This window comes from Strigops habroptila, chromosome 19, assembly GCF_004027225.2.
Source record: "Strigops habroptila isolate Jane chromosome 19, bStrHab1.2.pri, whole genome shotgun sequence".
NCBI classification, from domain to species: domain Eukaryota; kingdom Metazoa; phylum Chordata; class Aves; order Psittaciformes; family Psittacidae; genus Strigops; species Strigops habroptila.
The window spans coordinates 4,941,207-4,964,304 of NC_044295.2; the positions used below are offsets into that span (position 1 = coordinate 4,941,207).

The 23,098-nt window shown below is 43.7% G+C and overlaps 1 protein-coding gene across 8 annotated transcripts in view; it reads left to right on the forward strand.

Moving 5' to 3' along the window:
- Positions 1 to 23,098, forward strand: part of TANC2 (tetratricopeptide repeat, ankyrin repeat and coiled-coil containing 2) — a 239,415-nt gene that overhangs the window by 24,163 nt on the left and 192,154 nt on the right. For all 8 annotated transcript variants that reach the window (XM_030508833.1, XM_030508827.1, XM_030508829.1 and 5 more), the window contains exons 2-3: positions 7,752 to 7,814; positions 17,499 to 17,598. In XM_030508833.1, the coding sequence (XP_030364693.1) occupies positions 17,532 to 17,598 (67 nt within the window). In that variant the 5' untranslated portion in view covers positions 7,752 to 7,814; positions 17,499 to 17,531. The remainder of the gene's footprint in view (positions 1 to 7,751; positions 7,815 to 17,498; positions 17,599 to 23,098) is intronic.

Sequence of the window (23,098 nt, forward strand, 5' to 3'; positions counted from 1 at the left end):
TAAAGAAGTGACTTAAAGCAGAATAAGCACTTCTGGGAAGTCACAGCTTTCCTGCATGGCATATAGATAGCCAGCTACCAAAACCCAAAAGCCAAGTGAAACAAATTATCACTTAAATCCTTTTTTCATTGCTGTATTTCACTCAGGTTCTGAGATACCATCTGTAATGTTAGCAGATTAAGTTAATAACCCCCAAAAAGGCTGTTCTTTTAAATGTGTGTGTGGCTTCCCACATGAAAAGTCCTTTGTATTTCATGTTTCTTCTTTCTTTCAGTCTTTTCTCTTTTGTTTCAACCGAAAGTCCAAGTTGTTTGTGTTAAACCTTAGTGTTATTGACTGTACCAGATAGGAGAGGCGTGAAAAAGAAATGTGACTGTACAATGTGTTTAAGTAATTGTCTTTTTATAGGGACACATACTTTTCCCTAAGAAAACTGTCAGTGGGATATTACTTTTGTTTCATTCACCTCTAGATAATTCTATCCACTGGCAGTTGAAACCTAAACGAATTCAGATAAAATGTTCAAGCTACTTGTAATACTGTTGTTAAAAAAACCCCAACCCAAATACTTCATTTAATGGCTTTGATTGCTTTGATTCCCCGTTTCCTGACTGCCGTGTTTCATGTCACTCGCTCACCGCACAGGAGGTCACAGACAATTTGTCAGCGTGACCGTGTTCATGCGTTAGGATGAAAGTATTGTCTTGTTCGTCTCTGGCAGCTTTGTGTGCTGACTGGCAGAGCTGTGAGGAGGTCACACAGTGCCGGTACGGCCACGGCTGCAGGGGGGGATGCAGTGGAAGCAGGGCTTAGTGTCACCCGCAGCCCCTGGTGGGTGCACACACAGGTTTGTGTGGCGGCTTCCCTTTTGTTTCTTGCAAGATTTTTCCTTGCAAGGAAAGGAAGAATGACCAGAAGCTTTTCTTGGTCGTAATTGTACTCTTGGTTTTCTTTCCTTCATTTTCACTTTTATCACCTACCTGTATTTTTCAGTCTGTCTTATACTGTCACACTTCTATCCTGTCTCTCTGTCAGAGTCCGTTCTCCCCCTGCTCCGTTTCATTTTTCCCATTCTTGCCCCCATCTGCACTTGGTCATCTCTCCTGGTAATTGTTTTCATCTTCACATTCTGCTGCACCGTTTCCACATGTGTACATTTACAAAAGGAAGACCAGAAACTCAGCTCTTCTTCCCAGACTGAGCGCTTGACTTCAGGTTTCTTTCTTCTGAAGGAGCAGAGAAAAGGTTTTGACCGTCTGTCTTTGCAGTCAGTTTGTTTTTTCAGGAGCTGGGTAAGGAGGTTTTGGAGTGGCTGTTTTATATCCTTGATATCCAGGAGTATTCTGAGATAAAGCAGCACAGCAGCAGCTATTCAGGTGCCTCCTTAGGTTAGGAGCCACAGAAGATGTTCCCCTGCTAGAGTTGCTCCTGTGCCTGTGTCTGCTTTCCCCGTGCCAAAGTCAGATGATGTGAACTTGGGAAAATTGAGTAGAGCTTTAGCAGGAATTAAACCCAAAAGAGAGCAGAGGGAGGGAGGAACCTTCTCCAGTCCATCCAGCAGCCATCTCCAGACGGTGCTGCCTGGTCCTCACTGCCTCTCGGGCTGTTCTTGCCCATCGTGTCTGAAGCAGCATTAGCAGTGATGGGGGGAAGTGAGCACAGGAGTGTAAATGTGATCCTTGGAGTGAAGCTGGGCTGTAAATAACCCTCTTGGCGTTTTAGTCATTTGATCCTTAAATTTGTTAGGCTGCCTATGGTTGAGCAGTGTTGAAATCCCTGGCCCAGCTTTCAGCAGTGTTGGAAGGACTGGAATAGGCTTGGAATGTTCAAAATGACTGCTGTGTTGGATGTCTCTTCGGTGTCAGGATATCTGTGGGCCATTAAGCCTCCTCTTCTACTTATTTGGTAGCATCTGTTAAAATGTCAGATAATTACAATAAGTTTCCTAACCTTGAATTACTCTAGAAGGAAAATATGTTTCATAGTGCATGCTTAACCCATCATTTTACTCTCACATTGGCATGTGGATGAATGCAGGACCCAAACCAACTGGTTAATAAATAATGACCACTCTGTAGATAGAGCAGAGGGTGAACAAACAGGTTGTACTGAGTGTTATTAAATGTGTTATGGTAATCAGTGTCTGGAGGCATGAGAAAGATGAGGGCTTTGTAGCACTGGTCATTGGAACAGCACAGCAACAACAGCTCCAGCCCCCCAGCTCACTGTGCTAGTGGGTAAGCTTGTAAATTCTGATTATTAAGATGCTAAATAAAAGAGATACTCCATTGGAATGATTTGTTTGTTGAGCAGGAAATCAAACAGACTCTTCTAATTTTCATATAAACCCAGGAGTCTGAGTTGTTAGGACGTAAATGTCACCTGTATTTAACACACAGGGTGGTGTGATAGTTGTGGGGTTTGGTTTTGGGGTTGGTGGTGGTTGGTTTGTTTTAAGGCACATGGGCTGAGCAGAAAACCCCCAATTTAAAGCACAGGTAACTTTCTGATTCTTTTCTTTATAATTCCATTGATGTCTGGATCCTTTCCCGTGGTTATTTAGAGTGATGATCATGAAGAAACTGTTGCCAACTTAGAATATGGTGGAGTGGATGCTGGCTTAATAATGCTGAAAATCAGCCAAGACCTGTCTAATTATGGACTGAAGTGTTACGTTGTATGCTTGGAGTTGTGGAGTTCTTGATTTATCAATGTATACGTGCTGGTGTAATGAACTCTGTGGGACAGCAATTATGGCTGGTAACATATGATTCAAATCTCACTTTTAATTAGAGATTAAAAAGTTGAGAAGACAAACTTAAGCAGGATGGAAACATGAGACTTGTTTTTCAGATTAGTCCCTAATACAATCAGGTCAGACACATTTACATTACTGGAATTTCAAGGCTATTGCTGCTTTCCTGCTCCTTGATTTGTTATGTGTGAGGCATCACTGAAATGCACGTTTTGCTTACAAATGGATTTCTGTGAGTTAGAACTGGAACCAAGACTTTCTCGACAGTATGTATTTTGTTTCCAACATGTATATATGTGCAAAGAATTTCAACTGTGATTCGATTTGGTTTTAGAATAGCATCCAAGCTCCCTCAGTTTATCAGATGAATACCAGCTGGTGCAACTGACAGCCAAAACTAGAAAAATAACCTCATTTAAAGATGGAAATCCCTATTCATGAGACCATGGCAGAGCTTTTTCTTTCCAGTAGGACTGGTTGAACAACATGTTCGGATCATTGGTGGAGTGTATGGCTTTCAAAGACAGATGGTCATCGTGTTTAATGTCTGTGTATTAATGTTCTGTTGATAAAAGTCTGAGCAAGTTGTTAATTTCTCTGGAAAAATAGAATGAAACCGTTGGGATGAGGGTCTTTGTGACCTGTACTGTGTTTGATTGAAAGGCTTCAAATTCACTTAGTTGTGTAAGATTGCTGTGGACTTTTACCTGCTGAAATGCGCTGTCTGCTTGCTTGCATTAGGGGGGGGGAAAGGTGGCTTTGTTTGCTCTAAGTTGAATAGAAAATGAGTTTTATATTTTATCCTGTTAATTGGAAGTTTGCTTCATGCTGCTGTTAAATGTCTTTTCAAATACTGGATGGGTGGTCTTCATCTCAGGAGACATCTCAAACTTGTTACTGTGAAATCAGATGTCCTGGTGTCATTCCACACTATTCCTCTTTACAGCTGGAGTTGCTATGGAAGGCAGGTTTTCTACTTTGTTTCTTAAACCTTAAAGCTTTAAGTCTTCTTTCTGTCATGGATTTTAGCTTGACGGGAAACCAGTGCAGCTGGAACGTGCTCTGCTGTACCTGCGAGTATTTGTTCCTTTTGTAGGTACTTGTCTTCTGGGTTAGAACAACAGGAGGGTGCTTAATTCTCTCACCAAAGTGTTGACAACATTGTGGGTTTCTTTTGTAAACTATTCTTCCTGCCTGTTTCAGTAATTTCTACATTAAGCAGGAGCCCTTCTTTTGGGCAGCTGGTTTATGCTTTGTTGGTTTTCTGAGGTGTTCGTCTGCAGAAGAATTCAGTAGAGTTGGCACCTACACTTGGTATAACCAAGAAGTGATTTGTGCCTGAACTTCTGAACCACCTTAGTTGCTGAGCATGCTAACCCTTAATTCTTGGACTTCCTCGCTTTCTTTACTTGGCGTTGTGACATTATTACTCACTTGTACTTTTTAATAGCATTCCTTTGTTTTCTTGTTTTGGAAATTACATCATGTTCTTTCATTCACCCACATTGCAGCAGCTTTGGCCACAACATCTTCATTCAGAAATTGCCTGGATCAGTGAAAAGGTCCCAAATACAGAGGTTTATCAAAAACTACTTAAAGTGGGTGATTTCTGTTGTACCGGATGAAGTTGAATGAAGTGATGGATGCACTGGAACAGTAAACATAGTATAGAAGTGTGTGGTTGAATTGATATTGCTCCAGGCTGGTGATTGTTCAAAGGAAAAGAAATCAACACTTGGGTTCAATGTCAGCGAGCACCCTCCGTGGATTTTTATCTGGTTTGTGTCACAGAAGGGCCTTGAGATCTCAGGGTTTCTTGTTTGTGTTGTTCCTGACATAAATTATGTGATTGTGCTGACAAAACCCATTCCTTTTACATACACACATATATAATATGTATATTGGCATTGTGGAAGTTAGGAATATTGGAATATTCCTAGGTCATGTTTTAAATTGCAGACCTGGATGGCAGTTGGAAGTCATTGCTGGCTATTTTTAGCTGGCTTTTATGGGCAAAAATCCCAATTGACAGTAAGTGGCTTCTTTGTTGATGGCCAAAGGCCAGGGCAGAGTATGAAGACTTCCTGCAGTTGGTAGGACAGTGCCAGACAGTTGTTCTGTGATGGTTTGTGCTGAGTTACTGATACTCCACCTTGTGCTTATGGGGAGGAAACAGTCAGTTGTTCGTGTTGGCTTTGGAGATCACAGGATTCCAGGTTGGAAGGGACCTCAAGGATCATCTGGTCCAACCTTTCTAGGCAAAGCATGACCTAGACTAGATGGCCCAGCTCCCTGTCCAGTGAGTCTTACCAGTGTCCAGTGTTGGGGAATCCACCACTTCCCTGGGGAGATGATTCCAGTGGCTGGTTGTTCTCACTGGGAAAAATGTTCCTCTTGTGTATAGTCAGAATCCCCCCAGCAGTAACTTGTGCCCATCACCCCTCTGCTTTTCCATGCGACTCCTTGTACAAAGGGAATCTCCATCTTCTTTGTAGCCACCCTTTAAATACTGGATCATGGTGACAGGGTCTCCCCTGGGCCACCTTTTCTCTAGGCTGAACAAAGTAAGAGTTAAGAAGTAGGACTATCACCTTTCTGCCAATTCCAAGAGAACTGGCTTGGAAAACCTCTACTGATATAAGAAAATATAATAAATCAAAAAAAGAGTAATTGTTATATATTCTGACTTGCAGCCATACCACAGGACAGAGATTTTAAACTCTTGGAACATCTGGAGAAGTCCTGAATGTGTGTTGCTTCTGATGGGAGCACACCGTAGTTGTGATGGATGTATTGAAGCAAGAGGGGAGAATTCTAAACCTCATTCCCCCCTCCCCTCAAACTGTTTGTATATTGGTCTCTAAATATATTTGTTGTGCTACAACATGTCAGAATTTATAACTTCGGTACACTTAAATAGCGGAATTCACAAATATAATTAGAGGGGTAAAGGCATTTAAGGAAGAAAAGCACTTTAATGACATTCAGTTTTTATTGACAACCCACTAATATCTGCTGCATTCACAGAAAGATTTCTAATGTAATAATAGGAGTAGATGAAAGCTCTGCTATTTAAAAGCTCAGTGCAGAACATACTTATCAGATGTGCTCCCTGAATGCAGATGGGAAGTTCATTGAGCAAATTACGACTAGTCAGCACTCATCTGCAGCTTCAACCACAAAAGCCATGTTCTACTCTCATACAGGGTGTCATGTTCGGGGGGGGGGGGGGGGGGGGGGGGAGAAGGTAGATGGCAACGGAAACATTTATAGGGAGTTATTTTTAGTTATTCCAAAACTCCATGAATGTTTTTAGTGTTCTAGAAGTTGTAACATTGCTGCTTTTGAAAGAAAAAACTCTCTTCACTTGCTCACTGGCGGTGTTTGCAAGAACCTAGGTTTTGGCCAGTTAAAAGAATCATGGAATAGTGTGTGTTGGGAGGGACCTTAAAGCTCCTCCAGCTCCAAGGCCCTGCCACGGGCAGGGACACCTTCCACTAGAGCAGGCTGCTCCAAGCCCCTGTGTCCAACCTGGCCTTGAACACTGCCAGGGATGGGGCAGCCACAGCTTCTGTGGGAGAACAGTTGTGGAGAATGCCAGTTAAATGTTTTAAGATCCTTCTTTTTTCTGTTTCCTTAGGCTCTAAGGAGTATAATAGGTTTTTTGTGAAGTAATAAAACACATAATAATAAGTAGTAATAATAATAAAGAAGTAATAAAAATGTGCTCAGGCAGTTGGGTGCTTCAGAGAGGAAGCAGAAGTTTGCAGAACCCAGCAAGGGAGTCTGAGGAAGGGACACCATCCTGCAGTGTGGTGCAGGGCACCCGGGGTGAGCTGTGGGTGAGCTGAAGGTGACTGTGGCAGAGCTCAGGTACCCAGGGCTGGACCCGTTCTCTGGGCCGAGGCAGGAATCCCTCCCTGTGCAGTGGGATCCTGGCCTGGTGACCGAAGCAGCTGTGGGCATGGTGAGCATCCCGTGCTGGTTACAGCTCCACGGTTGTTCTTCCACACAAGTGGAAAATGGAAAGCAGGGGGGTCATTAGCAACCCTGAGAAATGAGATGGGGTCGCTTCATGAGTTTATGGAATGTCATATAGTTCTATATACAAAATTATTCAGCTAAGACCATCTGGGAAGTTTCTCTTAACGTTCTGGAGAGCACTGGGAATTACAAGTGAAGCTGTCAAGTACTTTTCAGTATCTGCTTGCAGTAGAATGAAAAAGCCGTGCTGAGGTGATTGAACATTCTTCTCCTTTGCTTTAAACTTGTGAATTTAAAGCAGCCTCAGTTTACTTTTGATGTTTGTTTGATGACAAATGAGATGTGTCTGTGCTTCCTTCTACTTGCTGCTTCTCAAATGAGATTTCTAGAAGAATAGGCTGGTAGAGCCTGTAACACAGTATTGTCAGCACAAATAACACACATGCTGGTGTGAAAATAGATGTTCTGGTCTTTTCCAGTGAGTAGCAAGATACATTTCTCGTGGCTTTTTGTTGATGCACTTGTAAGTACGTGATGAGAGCGGAGGGCTGAGTACTGAACCCTTGATTTAGTGCTGAAGCCCTTATGGGGGTTGTGTTTAAGGATTGAGTTTGAAAGAAAACCCCCAGAGGGAAGGTTGCAGGGTTTTAGCAGGAGAGCTGGCTGGGTTCAAGGAAAATATTTGGAAGTTACATATTACTTCTTCAATAGTGTGCTATGTGATGCGTATCCAAGCGTTACCTGCTTTTTTTCCTCTCCCATTTGGTAAGGGGGGAAGAGCCAAGTGACTGAAATGAGCATTAATTAACAGAGATCTACAAGCAGGAGCAATAACTTTTTAATTGTGATGGTCAAGAGCAGGGGCTGACAGCTTATCAAGGAGTAGTCTGGAAGAGTTGTGGGTTAATTCCTGGGGTGTGTGTGGAGCGAGGCAGCATGGGACGTGGAGGACAGCACAGGGCTGAGAAGATGCTGCTAATTTCTGTTGGTTTTGTGTTTTTCTGTCTTTCAGGACTTCCAGTGAATGGAGGAAGACACTTTTTACTAGAGATTCCACTTGTCTAAAGATATCGAGGTAGGAGAAGTTCTTTTCTATGCTCCATTTTTTCTTCGAAGTACTTACTTAACTGTTGTTGTCCTCTGTTTCTTGGGTAATCTGTGATTTCCTGGAATTGACACATGGAGCATGGACACTATCTTTGTACATTGGTTTACCAATTTTCAAGCTTGTTGGTTGTGTACTTAGAGAAGAAGGTGTAGCAGCTTTCACCTATTAGTATTTGATTGTTCCTTGATTTTTTCCTACTGCAGGCAATCAAGAGGAAAACTGATGTAATAAATATTTCTTTAGGGTTCTGTGTTATTTATTGAGTTCATTCTAACTGCTAATTAAAATACACCTTTTTATAAAGGAAATGTTACCAGTGACACAGCATTCTATAGAAATACACTTCAGTATTAGAAGTTTTCAAGTTGGTGTTTGTAAAATCCAAAGTCTCCTGTGCTCTGTGAAAACCTCCCTGGCTTGCCAATGGTTTGAACTTCAGTTCCACACTGAATATTCCTCAGACTTGAGCTTTGCAGAGCAGGCTTAGTTAGAGCAGCTCTTTAATTAGGTCTGTGTTTTAATATGTATTTCTGATCACTTGAAAGCTAAGAAAAGAATTCAGGTTTCTTCTAATGTCTCAAAGTAGTCAAATGCTGCCACTTCATACATTGCATAGGTTTTCGTTTTCACTTTGTCATACTGCTGTATCTTCAGAATTAACTCCACGTTGAGAGGAGGCTCACACAGAACATGCTGCATGGAGCTGGTGTTCTGAGTGATGGCTTTTTGGCTGCTCCATGTCACAGCTAAATGTTGAAATGCAAGTGATTCCTGGATGAGCTTCAGTCTTCTCGGAGGTTTGGGGCAGAAGCAGCCAGGAGGGACCAGGAGTATCCTGCGGTGCAGCACGTCAAGGGAGGTGATTCTTCCCCCTCTACTTGACCCTGGTGAGGCCACATCTGGAGTCCTGTGTCCAGTTCTGGGCTCCTCAGCACAAGAAAAACAAGAAGCTGCTGGAGAGGGTCCAGCGGAGGCCACAAGGATGCTCAGGGGTCTGGAGCATCTTATGAGGAGAGATTGCGGGAGCTGGGCCTGGTTAGTCTAGAGAAGAGCAGAGCTAGAAGGGATCCCATCAGTGCAGATCAATAGCTCAAAAATGTGCCAGGAGGATGGTGCCAGACTCTTTTCACTGGTGCCCAGCAACAGGACAAGGAGCAATGGCCACAAACTAAAACACAACAAGTTTCACCTCAACATGAGGAAGAAGTTCTTTCCGTTGAGGGTGGCAGAGCCCTGGCACAGGCTGCCCAGGAGGTTTGTGGAGTCTCCCTCTCTGGAGACAATGAAACCCACCATGGACACGTTCCTGTGTGACCTGCTCTGGGTGGCCCTGCCTTGGCAGGGGGTTTGGCTGGATGATCTCCAGAGGTCCCTTCAACCCTGATGGTTCTGTGAGTCTGCGGGGCCTGGCAGAATGGGGCTTGTTGATTCCAGCTGTAGGAAGTGCCCAGAGATGTCTTCCAGGGCAGACAGTTTAACTAGACTTGACTCCTGCAGAACAGTGCCACGTTTTATTTCAAGTCTAAATACCTAGTTCAGGTGGTTGTAGCTGGAGGCAGCTATTAATAATATTTAAAACCAAACCAGTGATTTCACCTGTTACGGACAACACAGGAGACACTAAAAGCACTGAAGATGAGTTGATGAAAGTGAGGTGATGGTATTCCTAACTTGGGTTCTCATTTCTCTCCGAGGCAGTACAAGTGACATTGTATATGGAGAATGGAAGTGTCCCTTATGAATTCAGGCTGTATCATTACTCTAGAATTAGAAACCAGGTTATGCAAAATGATGAAGCCCTGTTCAAAATTAAGTTTCCTGAATTTCAAGGTCACCACATTTTCCTGTTCAAGAGAGAACTGCTTCTGACTTCTGACTTGACTCTAGTGAGTGGTCACATTCTTTTAGTAGTGTTTCTGATCTCACTTTAAGAAACTCTTTAGTTTTTCTAGTGTTAAATCCCAACACTTAATAAAAGGTATTGTTGGGGAAGACATCCCCAAGTCGTTCTCCTTAGGGCTGCTCTCAATCCAGTCGCTGCCCAGCCTGTTTCTGTGCTTGGGATTGCCCCAGCCCTGGGGCAGGACCTTGCACTTGATGATAATACAGTACTTGTCTCATTCTTCTTAGGCTCTAACTGTATAAAAGTTAAATAAAAGTTACCCCTGAACATAAATACCACAGACTCATCAAGGTACATGTTGGGCCTCATTCACCTTAGGGCAGTTGTTGGGAACTCCGTGTGCATGGGAATATGACCATGTTACACTCTCACAATTACTTTTAACTGTAGCATTAAAGGCTGCTTTATTTTGATAAAAGAAACTCAGAGATTGAAGCTAACTTCCTGCTTCCTGGTGAGACACTGTCATAGAATCACGGAATGGTTTGGGTTGGAAAGGGCTTTAAAGCTCATCCAGTTCCAGCCCCCTGCCATGGGCAGGGACACCTTCCACTAGAGCAGGTTGCTCCAAGCCCCTGTGTCCAACCTGGCCTTGAACACTGCCAGGGCTGGGGCAGCCACAGCTTCATTGGGCACATCGAGCTGCTGCATGTTTGTCTGGTGTGAATGCTGTTAGTTATTGTTACTATTTATTTTGATGTATCTCCATCAGGGATGGCTGGAGAAGAAAAGACAGTAGGGGCAGATCTTGCTGCTCACAGGAGGAAAGGAGGGAGAACAAGTGCCGGGGGCTCTGGAGTTGTGGGATAGGATCTGTAGGATCCTGTAGGTAGGGTTTGTAGGGTATCTGTAGGTAGTCAAGAGATCTCAGTGTTGATGAGATCAGGCAGACCTTCATCTCGAGCCCCCTTGTCAGTATGGTTAGTGTTCAGGCTTCTGTGAGGGAACAGGAAATGGTTACCTTGTGTTCACATTCGGTTGTTGTAGAGCCTATTAGTTTAGAGAACTTTCTCTAACGAACTCTTAATTGCTTCAAAAGCTGTAACTGGTAGGATTCAAGGCGTAATTCCTTTTTTGTTTTCCTTTTTCCCAAAAATCCTGGACCTTCTTGGCATTTTTTCTGGATTACAACAAAGCTTTTTTCATTCTTAAAGTTCCTGGAAATATTTAATCTCTGAATTCTCTTCCTGTGTTTTTAAATGCATGCACCAAGCTTATAAATACATGTTTCCTTTGACTTCAGAGTTGCTGTAATCAGTTATTCACACCCCTGTTGTGAACCAAAGCTGTTAGTTGAGGCAGAGTTTAATGCATTGGCCTGTCAGGAAGTTTGTGGTGCTTCTGACATAGAGTGCCAAGGAGTTCTGATGTGTGGCACGTTGGAGTGCTGCTTCACTGTGCTCTTCTGGGCTGCTGGTCTTCATCAGGAGGTCGTCTCTCAAAACATCCTCTTGAATTTCAGGGCGAGTTAAAATAAGAGTGTAGGTGAAACTGAATAACTTCTTTGGGGAGCATGGGAAGATCCAGCCAGCGGCTGTCACAGGAGAATGTGAACAGATTCCTGTGTACAATGGATGTTATACATGGAGTAAATGCCTGGAAGCAGAACTTGGGGGGGTTCTGCCTTTCATTTTCCAGTTTCTTTCATCTTGTGATAATTAGCTTTAGAAATGTCACTTGCTTTAAACCAGTCCCTGCTACCTGTTCGTGTCTGAAGTTTGAATGCTCTTTGAAAACAGTTCACTAGTTCCTAAAAGGTTAGATATTTATTTGTTCACTAAATGTTAATTTAGTCTTTACGTGTTATTAAATCCTGAAAACTAATATTAGCAAACGTACCTTTCTTGGTGTCTTAGTCTCAGCATACTGTATTTCATATCCACACTTCTGAATTTCTGATGTAGTGAGTTAAGCTTCGCTCATGGAAAGAGGTAATCTGGTGCTACCAGGAGCTTTAAAGATGGGATATTTCATAAGTAACAAGGTTTTCTGTTATTTTGCATAACTGCCTCTATTTTCTGTCAGACAAACAAGTAAGGAACTACGCCTTCAAAAGATCTTCTTTCCATCGTTCCTGTTAGGAATTAAGGGAAGATGTATTGAAGAAATGTGATGTCTCAGGATCCTCTGAGATAGAAGCAGATGTATAAAGGAATAAGCAGTGAGATAGGGACTAACCATTTTCCTGCTTGTTAATGCAGGATATTGTCATGGTATTTGTCAGCAGTAAAAGTACAGGAATTAAGGCTTATTAATGAGTTGGTTTTTAAAATTTTATTTGATCTGTTGACTTGGTGCTCCACAAAGTTTTGTTTCATCTTTCATGAAATTCTGATATAAACTATGTAGGAATGTCCTCCTGCCCTGAGTGAGCAAACGTGGCTTCAAGGAACCACAGCTAGGTTTGGGTTGAAGGGACCTTAAAGCTCCTCCAGCTCCAACCCCCTGCCACGGGCAGGGACACCTTCCACTAGAGCAGGTTGCTCCAAGCCCCTGTGTCCAACCTGGCCTTGAACACTGCCAGGGATGGGGCAGCCACAGCTTCTCTGGGCACCCTGTGCCAGTGCCTCAGCACCCTCACAGGGAAGAGCTTCTGCCTCAGAGCTCATCTCAGTCTCCCCTCTGGCAGGTTAAAGCCATTCCCCTTGGCCTGTCCCTCCAGGCCCTTGTCCAAAGCCCCTCTCCAGGTTTCCTGGAGCCCCTTTAGGCACTGGAGCTGCTCTAAGGTCTCCTCTTAAGGAGCCTTCTCTCCTCTTTCAGTGTTCATGCTTGGGGGGACTGTACCGCTAAACAATACTGTAACGCTCCTGTATGCAGCTTGGCAAAGCACTGTATGGTGCTATGATGCTCTAAGATGTACACTTTTAAGCTTTTCTGACTTTTGGAAGTGTTTTATCATTGAAGTGGTGATTCCCATTGAAAAGTGTGTTTTGGTAGCAGAAAGCCAACTGTTGAAAGCATCAGGCTCCTTTTGATGCTAGGACGCATCTAGAGGAGTGTGGCCAGCAGGTCGAGGGAGGGGATTCCTAACCCATGTGCATTGCACATGTGACTTAGATTGCATTCCCTTAATACTTTTATAGTTAATAACTTTAAATTACTGGAAAAAACATAAAGTTCTACTCTGAAAATACATATTTAATAGCTTCCAACTTGCAGAAAACTTGCCAGCAGTGGCCAAGTAATGTTTGTACATCTCACTGGACATCAAACACTTCTTCACAAAAGAGCTTAGTTTTCCTAATCAGCTTTATATAAAAAATGATTTTATTTTTAGTGAAGCGATCATAGAAGAGGAAAATAGTGGGATCTGCGTGTTCTAGTGGTGGTACATGAGGCGAAAGGAGTTTGCTTTGATTCCGAAACTCTGTGTGTGACAGACTGTCTTTCCCTAGGAAATCTCTAAAAAGAAGCAAAAATGACCTTTCTGGGCTGTCGTAATGTGTAGCCGCCTAAAACTAGTGAACTAGTTCTCACAGCCTGTCTACAAACTCTGTCTCAATTTTAAGAAAACAAAGAAATAGGCCTTAGTCATCCAGGAGGATTTAATGAGAGATTGCAGACTTGTTCAAGCTCAGCATCTGGTGGAAGGTTCCAGCCTTCAGTGTGTCTGTGCTCTCTTGGTTTTTCTCATTACATTTGTACGACTGCTTTCTCCTGCTCCAGAAACTGTTTCTGTGTGTGTGTTGCATTGAAATCTAGCTTTGTTAGAAGAGAAAACAACATGTGACAGAGTCTGTCTGTACATAAACCAGAAGATTCCTGAGCTGTTTATTAAAAAAGGCTACTTTGGTGAAGTGCCATTGATGCTCTAAAGCAGAGTTCATAGAGATAGCACCTTTTACCCACCTGCTGATACTGTTTGGAGACTTCTGCTTGCATAATGTCTTCATTAGATGTGGTAAAGTTACAAATGGCAAGCTAAGTCACCGAGTTTGGTAGCTCTTGGTTGCCCAATTTGCTGCTGGAAGCAAAGCATAGCAATGGGAGTGTGAAGGATCCCCCTCAGCACACTGCACCTTCAGCTTCTGCTGACACAGCTGCTTGTGAGGCTGGAGGAGAGAATTAACCTGGACTCTAAGAGGAGTTCACTGGGGGTATGAAAAAAGCCTGATCCAGCTCCTCCTAATAGTATAATACCATTTGCTATTTAATCCTTTTAATTCCATGAACTAATATGACCAACAGAATCTTTAATTATTCTTAAATACTATTTCTGGCTGAGCAGTAGCTAAACAGAGGAGGAGCTGTGGCCGTGTTTGCTCGAAGTGACAGAACACTGGTGGTGCATGCAAAAGGAAAACAGAAGTTGCTTTTGGTGACCTGCTGGTTCTGCTACTCTGTGTTGTGAAAACCTTAACTAAGCAGGGTATAAATTTAGTGAGTACTTACGCTTAGAGTACTACAACCTTGTCTGGAAGGTGCAATGAGAAACCATGTCAGGAGTTGAGGCTAAATTAGGCTGATTACTAAAAGGCCTTTCTTTCCGTCTCCCACTGGTGGAGGTCACTAAAGACCTAAGCAGTCCTCTGAGGCTTCCAGGTGAGCTCTGCAAATATGGAATTAGTCCTTGAGACATCCCAGGGCTGGTAACTCAGGGTCTTAATACAAGACATCAATTTATTCCCTACTCATGGATCTTTGGAGCAAATTCCTGGGTGCCCTGTATATGCCCTGAGCAGAGACTTAATCCCAGTAGCAGCACAGCACCTTCTGGAACAGTTTGCCATGTGAAAGCTAGAGGTGAACATCATTAGCAAACGGTTGTTCTCACCTTTGGCACTGTTCAGGCTCAGTGCTCTTGGCTTCTTCAGCATAATGAGCTTTAATTAGGTTATACCTGAGCACCGATTGCACAGCTCCACACAGTCCTGTTCTCAGTGCACGCTGATGTGGGGATAGTCCTTAAAGCTCCTTCTTAATTTGTAGGAGCTTTGAAGTTCTGGGCTGTCCACTGCTACCATGAGAGTTTGATTCTGAGGAAGATGCCATTATGGAGATTGATTGTCCTTCCAGTCTTGGGTGGAACTCAAAATGGATACCTGGAGAGCTGCATTTAAGAACAACTAAGAAAAGAAAAAGCCCTACGCTTTCTTTGTGGGATTTTTGTGAGACCTGTTGGAGCGAGGCCAGAGGAGGCCCCGGAGCTGCTGCGAGGGCTGGAGCAGCTCTGCTCTGGAGCCAGGCTGAGAGAGCTGGGCTGGGGCAGCCTGGAGAAGAGAAGGCTCCTGAAGGGGAGACCTTAGAGCAGCTCCAGTGCCTAAAGGGGCTCCAGGAAACCTGGAGAGGGGCTTTGGCCAAGGGCCTGTAGGGACAGGCCAAGGGGAATGGCTTTAACCTGCCAGAGGGGAGACTGAGATGATCTCTGAGGCAGAAGCTGTTCCCTGTGAGGGTGCTGAGGCGCTGGCACAGGGTGCCCAGAGAAGCTGTGGCTGCCCCATCCCTGGCAGTGTTCAAGGCCAGGTTGGACACAGGGGCTTGGAGCAACCTGCTCTAGTGGAAGGTGTCCCTGCCCATGGCAGGGGGTTGGAACTGGATGAGCTTTAAGGCCCCTTCAACCCAAACCAGTCTGGGATTCTATGAAACACCACTTGAGTCTGCTTTTTGTTAAATAAATCCATCAATCAGGTGTACACACACTGTTATCAGTGTAACGCTCAATACTGAAGAGGAGGAAAAGATTAAGTCACGTTCAGATTCAGGCAGCTCTCCAGATAGGAGCAGGAGGTGTTTACTGCCTGCTTGTTGTCTTACTCAAAGCCTAGATAAATACACTTGGATTAGTGGGGTGTTGGAGGGATTATAATATTATCATGTTTCAAGGAAATAACACTGAGTTCTGTTACCTTCTCTTTACTTGTAATATCTACTTTATATTTTCTTCTTCTGAGGTTGCAAAGGGTGTTGTATGTGAAGTAGTTTATTAATAACAGATTGTAGGAGAGGACGGATATACAAACCCTCAAGTTTTCTTTCTAAGCTGTGAGCTGGAACATAAGCAGCCATCTAAAGAAATTAAATAAACAGAATTGAAATTGAAGACAATTGTGTTTGTGCCCAGATGGAAATCTATTTTGTAGTCATGTAACAGTAGGATGCTTCGAAGAAGGGCCTGAACTGTGTTGAGGAGCCCTGGGAATAAGCCTAAATACTGGCTGTTGGTGCTCTGAAGTCATTACACGAAGGCTGGATGATACTCAAGTGATTCATAGATGGAGAGGAAGCACTGGTACTGTACTGTATTTTCTATTTGATATTCAGGCATTCATACATCCATGTGTGCAGACAAACAGAAGCCAAAAGCTGTCTGTGGGATCTAACAAGTGAATGCTAACTTCTGAGAGGCAGGAGAGGCCAAAGTTAATGCCACTGTGCACACTAACTGGTGCTTGTACATGTGTGCTCTAAGCTGCTGCTTGGAATGTTGGTATCTCTCTGTAAGTCAGTCATATTAAAAGGACTTTCAGTGCCTTTAAATATGCATATAAAGCTCTTTTGAACTGGGCATGACTCTGTTGATATACTTCAGAGTATTAGACACAATGGGAAGAAACTCAAGATTGTGTTTACCGAGCATCCTCCAAGAAGAGCCTAATGTTGCAGGAAGAAATTCCTAATGTGTTTCTGTAAGATGAATGTGTTACCCTGTAACACATTCTGGAATATTGTGTACAATAGAAGGAAACTTGTGGTTTTTTACATGTCCTGATCAAAGAGTCTCTACTGTTCTTTTGGTCTGGTTAGGAGCTGCTTTTGTTCTTTCTGTTTGATGGTTTACCTACTCTAATAGGAGGATGTTCCACCAGCAGAAGCTGTCAGTGTGTCTGGTGAACCAGCAGCTCAGTCTTTTATCTTCACTAGCATAGACACAACTGTGCTTTTTCTTTCCCAAGGCATATAGAGCAAGGAAAATACGTGGATAATGTTTGTTTGATTTTTTTGCATCAGTTAACTCTGGGTTTGAGTGGCTTCTCCTCCTCATGACGGTTTATTCAGCTCAGAGAAGACTTTGACAGTCAACTTACCCAGGAGCTAAAGACAATCGCTTCTCTAGTCTGTGGGGTGTTGTCATAGAAATCCGAGACTCCCAGCCTGGTTTGGGTTGAAAGGGAGCTTAAAGCTCCTCCAGCTCCAACCCCCTTCCATGGGCAGGGACACCTTCCACTAGAGCAGGTTGCTCCAAGCCCCTGTGTCCAACCTGGCCTTGAACACTGCCAGGGATGGGGCAGCCACAGCTTCTCTGGGCACCCTGTGCCAGCACCTCAGCACCCTCACAGGGAAGAGCTTCTGCCTCAGAGCTCATCTCAATCTCCCCTCTGGCAGGTTAAAGCCATTCCCCCTTCTCCCATCACTACTTGTTGGTAAGTTTGACTTCTGAGCAATGAGGAGGATACAACCCCTTCTGATAGGTTTGGTTTTAACAGTAATGGGCAGTGGAGGCAGTCTGCTAAATGCTGTGTCTTTCCCACTTTAGTGTGATAATAATTTGATCAAATCATTGGACAGAAGAGGTAGGTCCTGTTAACAGAGCTGGAATCATCCTGGCGATGGCCTGGATGAATGGAAGCAAATGGAATGGAAGACTCTGCATGGGTGTTGATTCCTATGGTTAGAAATGTACTGGCAAAATTGTTTGTTGTCATTCTGAGTTTTTATCTTCTTTAGCGCTTTCTTCCTTCTTCTCAGTAGTGTTTCCCCCAAGTTGGAGTGTTGCTTTCTTACACCCCTTGTTCTTTTGCTTCACGCAGTGTTTGGGTTACACGCAGTGGAACAGGATCGCCATGTTTCGAAACAGTCTCAAGATGCTTCTTACAGGAGGGAAGTCAAACCGCAAAAACAGGTCCAGTGGTAAGTAAACGTCACCTCCTCCTGCATGTGTGTCATTTAGGGGTTTGGAAGGTTCCTTTCATGTGTGTTTTGGTCTCACTGGGTCTTTCTTTTTAATGGCTACATACTCAGTTGCTGATCTTGTAGACTCAAACATCACAGGTAACTTTAGTATTAGTGCTGTGATTCAGTAGTTAGAGATGTGTATTTATTTTAAACTCTATGTATACCATAATCTATTTATTGGGGAGATAAGATGTGGGGAAAAGCAAGTCATAGTTATACATAATCCTGTAGTAAACTGACATCAAGGCTCATAATTCACTTATGGAAATGAAAAAGATGTGTTTTCCCACTGCAGTGACTGTGATGGCTCGTGGCAGTGAGATCTTCGTCACAGACAATACTTGTAATAGCAGCAGCAAATGCTTTTAGTTTATGTTTTTAAACAGGAGGGAGAGAGAGGAATGAGAAGAGATGGAAGTAAGGAGAAGTTGCTCAAGTTTAGTCACCATTTGTTAGTCTCCTCTTTCCACCACCCCAGGAAAGGAGTTTACGGTCAACCCTGGTTCCTGTGGCTTAAACCATGAAGGAGGATAGGAGAGGTTGTAATAGTGAAGCAGCACAGAAATCCTGAGATGCTTGAAAAGCAGTTTTATTTAACTCTTGTATTTATTTCCAGAAGTGGAGTGTTGGCAGCGTAAGAGCTTTTAATTAGATCTTTCATTTTGCTTTTTAAAGCCATCTGGCAGCACATTTTGAATATTTTGGGATACAGAGTTTATTTGTGCCTGTGCATCTGTGTCAATAGTGTGAACGTACATTGCATGGGGAAGCACGAGTGGAGGTGCAGAGATACAGTGGTGATAAATGCTGTGGAGCAAAGGGGCTGGTTTTCCTTCTTGAAACAAGTTAGTATGTATTTTTCAAGTGCCAGAATCTCCCCCCTTATGTCTAATATCTTGCTACCCCAGGTTTTATTTGGAGAAGGGGAAGTCACCCTCAAGTTGCCCTGAGGTTGCCCAGTGGCAGCACTGGCATCCCTTAGACCTCAGTAATCTGTTACTGTGGTGTCTCCTGAGAGCCCCAGTTTGTGCTGGTTGATTCTGGAGATCCTTGTCATGGAAAGTTCAAGCAGTGCATGCGGGTGTTGACTTCCTTGCATTAGTTACTGTACCTGGTGTGTGCCTCTGCAGTGGGGAAATGTCTGTTTTGCAAAGAGCCTGGGGTTGTGGTTGTCATTCACAGCTTTTGTGAAGGAGATTTTCTTTCCTTCTGAACTCCTTAGTCTTTTGTTGCAGGACTGGTTAATCTGAGGGAGGTCCTGCATGAAAACACAGGTTTGGGGCAGATACAGGAGCAGATGGCTCTGTCCTCTTGTGATTCAGTGTCTCTGTGAGGTATCACATTCACAGTTTAAAGCCCAGGAAAGTACAAGTCCTCTGGTGATACTCACAACCTTTGGAAACTGCAGAGCCACATAATCTGAAATTGTGGTTTCTGTACAGAGCCATATCTTTGTCAGAGATTCTGTTATCAGTCCCCAGTATTCCTTTTGGCTTAGCTCCCAAAGCAGTATTAAGGATCTCGTACATGCAGAGCTTTGCAAAGATATGTTTCTGTTTTTTGTGAATGAAAAAATGTTAGTTCTGAACTGAGATTTGCTGGGGCTGCACGTCTGTCTTGGAGCAAAACAGGGAGAGATGGAGCGTCTTGAGAAAGAATGTGACAGTGTTTAGTGGAAGAGCTTTTCTCTAGTGCCTAATGACTATCCTGTATGTTTAATTTATTACAATTCTGCCTTTGAAATCAGGTGCTTTAGTGAGAAGTTCTGGCTGGTGTTCTTCAGGGGAGAGAAGAGGGAATAAAAAAAGGAGATGAGAAGGTTTGTTATATTAATAGTGTGTAAATGGAAAACTCTTACCACTGGAAAATACTGTTTCAGATAAGTGTCAGTCTATCAAAGTGAAACGTGACATCAGATGGGTTCACTGCTGCCTAGATTTTTTACATAAATATGTTTAATTCTGTATTTCTTTGCAACACGGTAAGGAAAACCGAATGAGTAACTTCTTCCATGTACGTGTCTGTAGCAGGTAATAGTCTAAGCCTGGGATTTGCTGCTTTATTATTTGCTTTGCAGTTGTGGAGAGCTGCAAATTTGATGCTTTAAAAGTTGATAAAAAAGGAGAGTACTTCTCTAACCATATACAAAAGGAGTTTGTGACCCTGTCCCAAACAGAGTGATAGAGTCCTCCTACACTGGTCTAAACAAGCCAACATGATACTCCTCATCTTCCTCATTTCCTAAACCTCCAGGCTCCCTTTCTCTTCATCCTCCTTCATCCTTCCTGCTCTCTTGGTATGTGAAGGAATAGATCCTAAGGAGTCCTCCCACCCCCTGGAATAAAGGCATGGGTGTGACAGGTCCAAGGGTCTCGTTCTCTAGAACTTTTTCACACAATGAGTGCTACCTTCAGGTCACCTCCATCACTGTTAGGATTTGGGGTGGGCTGTTTTGGTGGGGACATAGATGGGACACTGGGGTTCTGGACTATTTTTTCGGCCAAGTGCTTCAAAAAGTTGAGGTATTTATTGACTTTTAAACACTATTTGTATTATTAACATGACTTAGATTGCTAGTTAGAAGTTGGAAATGAAGCTTGCTGATGGTTTTGGTGCTCTGATTTGCCTCGGGAGCTGTTTCACCATGGGGAAGTGTGATCTGGAGGGTAAAGCAGGGAGAGGCAGCATAAGCTGCCCCAGCAGCTGAGGCAGGTGCTTCCAGAACAACCCTTGTTCATGGGCAGACTCCACCATGGAGCTACTCCCATCCCTGGGAACTGGGAACAAACTCCAGATCTTAAGTTCTGTGCTGTGAAAATAACCTGTTGGAGGTTTCAGGTCTGCGGTTGATTCCCCTTCCATGGAATGACTTTAAGTTCTGTAGGTGGGTGTCAGCCCACTCAGGTGTCTCTGGTGTGTGTGGGTTTGGATGAAATTCCCTTGTCTGCGTCTTCATCTCCTACACTCTGGTCATTTTGGATTCCAGTGCTGGGCTAAAGGTATTGCAGGGGATTTTGGGGGGGATCCAAGTGAGCACCCGGGGTTTGAAAGGACTGTTCTTGGCAGTGCCTTTCATTTGCAGTAGCACAGTTAGTAACGGGGTCAGTGAAGTCAGAGTAAGAATCCTTAGGTGTGGTGATGTGGTTTTGATAATTCTTCACGATTAAAAGAGCAGTGGTAGTAGTAACAGGAGAATGCTGCCTTATTATTCCTCCTTCAGATGCTGCTGAGCAGCTCCTCTGAAGAGCTGTGGTTACCATTTATTTCAGCTCGGCTCGGGTGGGTGCTTTGCCTTTGCTACTCTCGATGCTATTGTGGTTCAGGAACACACAGAGTGTTTATCAAAGAATACCACTTCCATGTGTGTGGATGTACAGTTGCATGCAGTAATGCCAATTAAAATAAAGGCATTTGTACTGCAGCATGAGATGGTGTCGTCTCCTGTGGTTAATTTTGTGTGCGTCTGTAGTTTCCAAACTCTACTGATAGGACTTAGTAGCAGCCTACTGCATGTGTACTGGTGCATGTAGTTAATCTCTTATCTTAACAAAAATTCTCTTGTGACTCAAAGGCACTCGAGGCATTTTCCAGTAGTGCCTTGAGGACACATTATGACTGCAGTAGTATTTTGGTGAGGCTTTTGTTTTCTTCTGTCACAAATGGATATTCCGTAAAGCCACCAGATGACAGCATCTATAAAGCTGAAATGTGATCTAAATACACTTAAATATTGCCTTTATTTTTCTAATCTAAATTAATTTACAGAGAGATGCCACTTTTCTGACTCCAGTTTGTATCCTCAGCTCAACTTACTCAGGATACGTTTGTTTTAAAGTGTAAAAGAACTGTGCTTTGCTCCATCCTTCTGTTCCTTCTGGTTGAAGCTCCAGCATGATTATTGTGGCCAGAAGCCCTATGGCTGGGCAAGCAGCTGTATAAAAACCTGCAGGTAGGCACTCCTGCCTGTCACTGCTTGTCAGCTATGGTTTTGAGGCGTCCTCCCCCCTAATTCTGCATTCTGTGCTCCATGTGAGTCCTGATCCAGTTCTGGTGCCCCAGCACGAGAGGGTCGTGGAGCTGTTGGAGCGAGGCCAGAGGAGGCCCCGGAGCTGCTGCGAGGGCTGGAGCAGCTCTGCTCTGGAGCCAGGCTGAGAGAGCTGGGCTGGGGCAGCCTGGAGAAGAGAAGGCTCCTGAAGGGGAGACCTTAGAGCAGCTCCAGTGCCTAAAGGGGCTCCAGGAAACCTGGAGAGGGGCTTTGGACAAGGGCCTGTAGGGACAGGCCAAGGGGAATGGCTTTAACCTGCCAGAGGGGAGACTGAGATGAGCTCTGAGGCAGAAGCTGTTCCCTGTGAGGGTGCTGAGGTGCTGGCACAGGGTGCCCAGAGAAGCTGTGGCTGCCCCATCCCTGGCAGTGTTCAAGGCCAGGTTGGACACAGGGGCTTGGAGCAACCTGCTCTAGTGGAAGGTGTCCCTGCCCGTGGCAGGGGGTTGGAGCTGGATGAGCTTTAAGGTCCCAAACCATTCCATGCTTCTGTGGTAATTCAGCCCTTCCAGAGCAGTTCTGTTCTCTGAATCCAGAGGCTGTAAGGGACTGTTTGTCACGGACCCTTCTCATATTTATCTGCAGTTTGCTTGCTTCTACTCAACATGGATTGATCTGGGTATGTATTTCAGCAGTTTACATCTAATCAGTTTGCTAATATATTCATTCCAGTACCATGTTAGTGAAATAAGCCGAAGTAATGGATGCAGTTTTTCCACCTATTGCAATTATCCTTGTTTCTTTTCCAAGCAGATGGCTTATTTCCTTCGTATATTATCACATTAAATTAATACTACCGTAAGAGCTCAGATTCCCTTTAGAACCTAGTAAAATTCAGCTGCAAAACTGTGTTTTACTTAGTTTTATTTCTCCTTATTTTGTGGGGTCCAAGTCCAGGAATTTGCCTTTTATTTCTGGCAGAGGCTTAGGCAGATTCTTAAAGTATTCTTGTCTTTTTATTTCTTTTGCATGTTAAATGCATCTGAGGCATCTAATCCTTTATAAACTAGCCCAAAGGGTCTGCTGTTTCTTCTGGGTAACTTAGGAATTGTATCCTACTTGTTCTTGGTTGATAAAATGCACACAGTTTTTATCTGGAGCTTACCAGCTGCCTGTCATTTCTGATGGTTTTGGTGTAGGGTTTTTATTGCTCCTCTTTCCAGGTTCACAGGAGGGCCAATTACTTCCAACTTCCAATGTATTTATAGGGCCTTTTGGAACCTGCCACTTTACATTTTAATTCCAGGACTAAAAGAGCCCTGTCAGATGCTCTTCTGATTCTTGCCTTTCTGAGATAAAAGGCATTTCGGAAGGTCTCATCAGCGCTTTGCCAGAACTCCTCACAGTTTCAGATCTGTCTGATCTCCTTTGGAAGTCTAAGCATAATTTTTACCCCCAAAGAGTTTTAGAGGG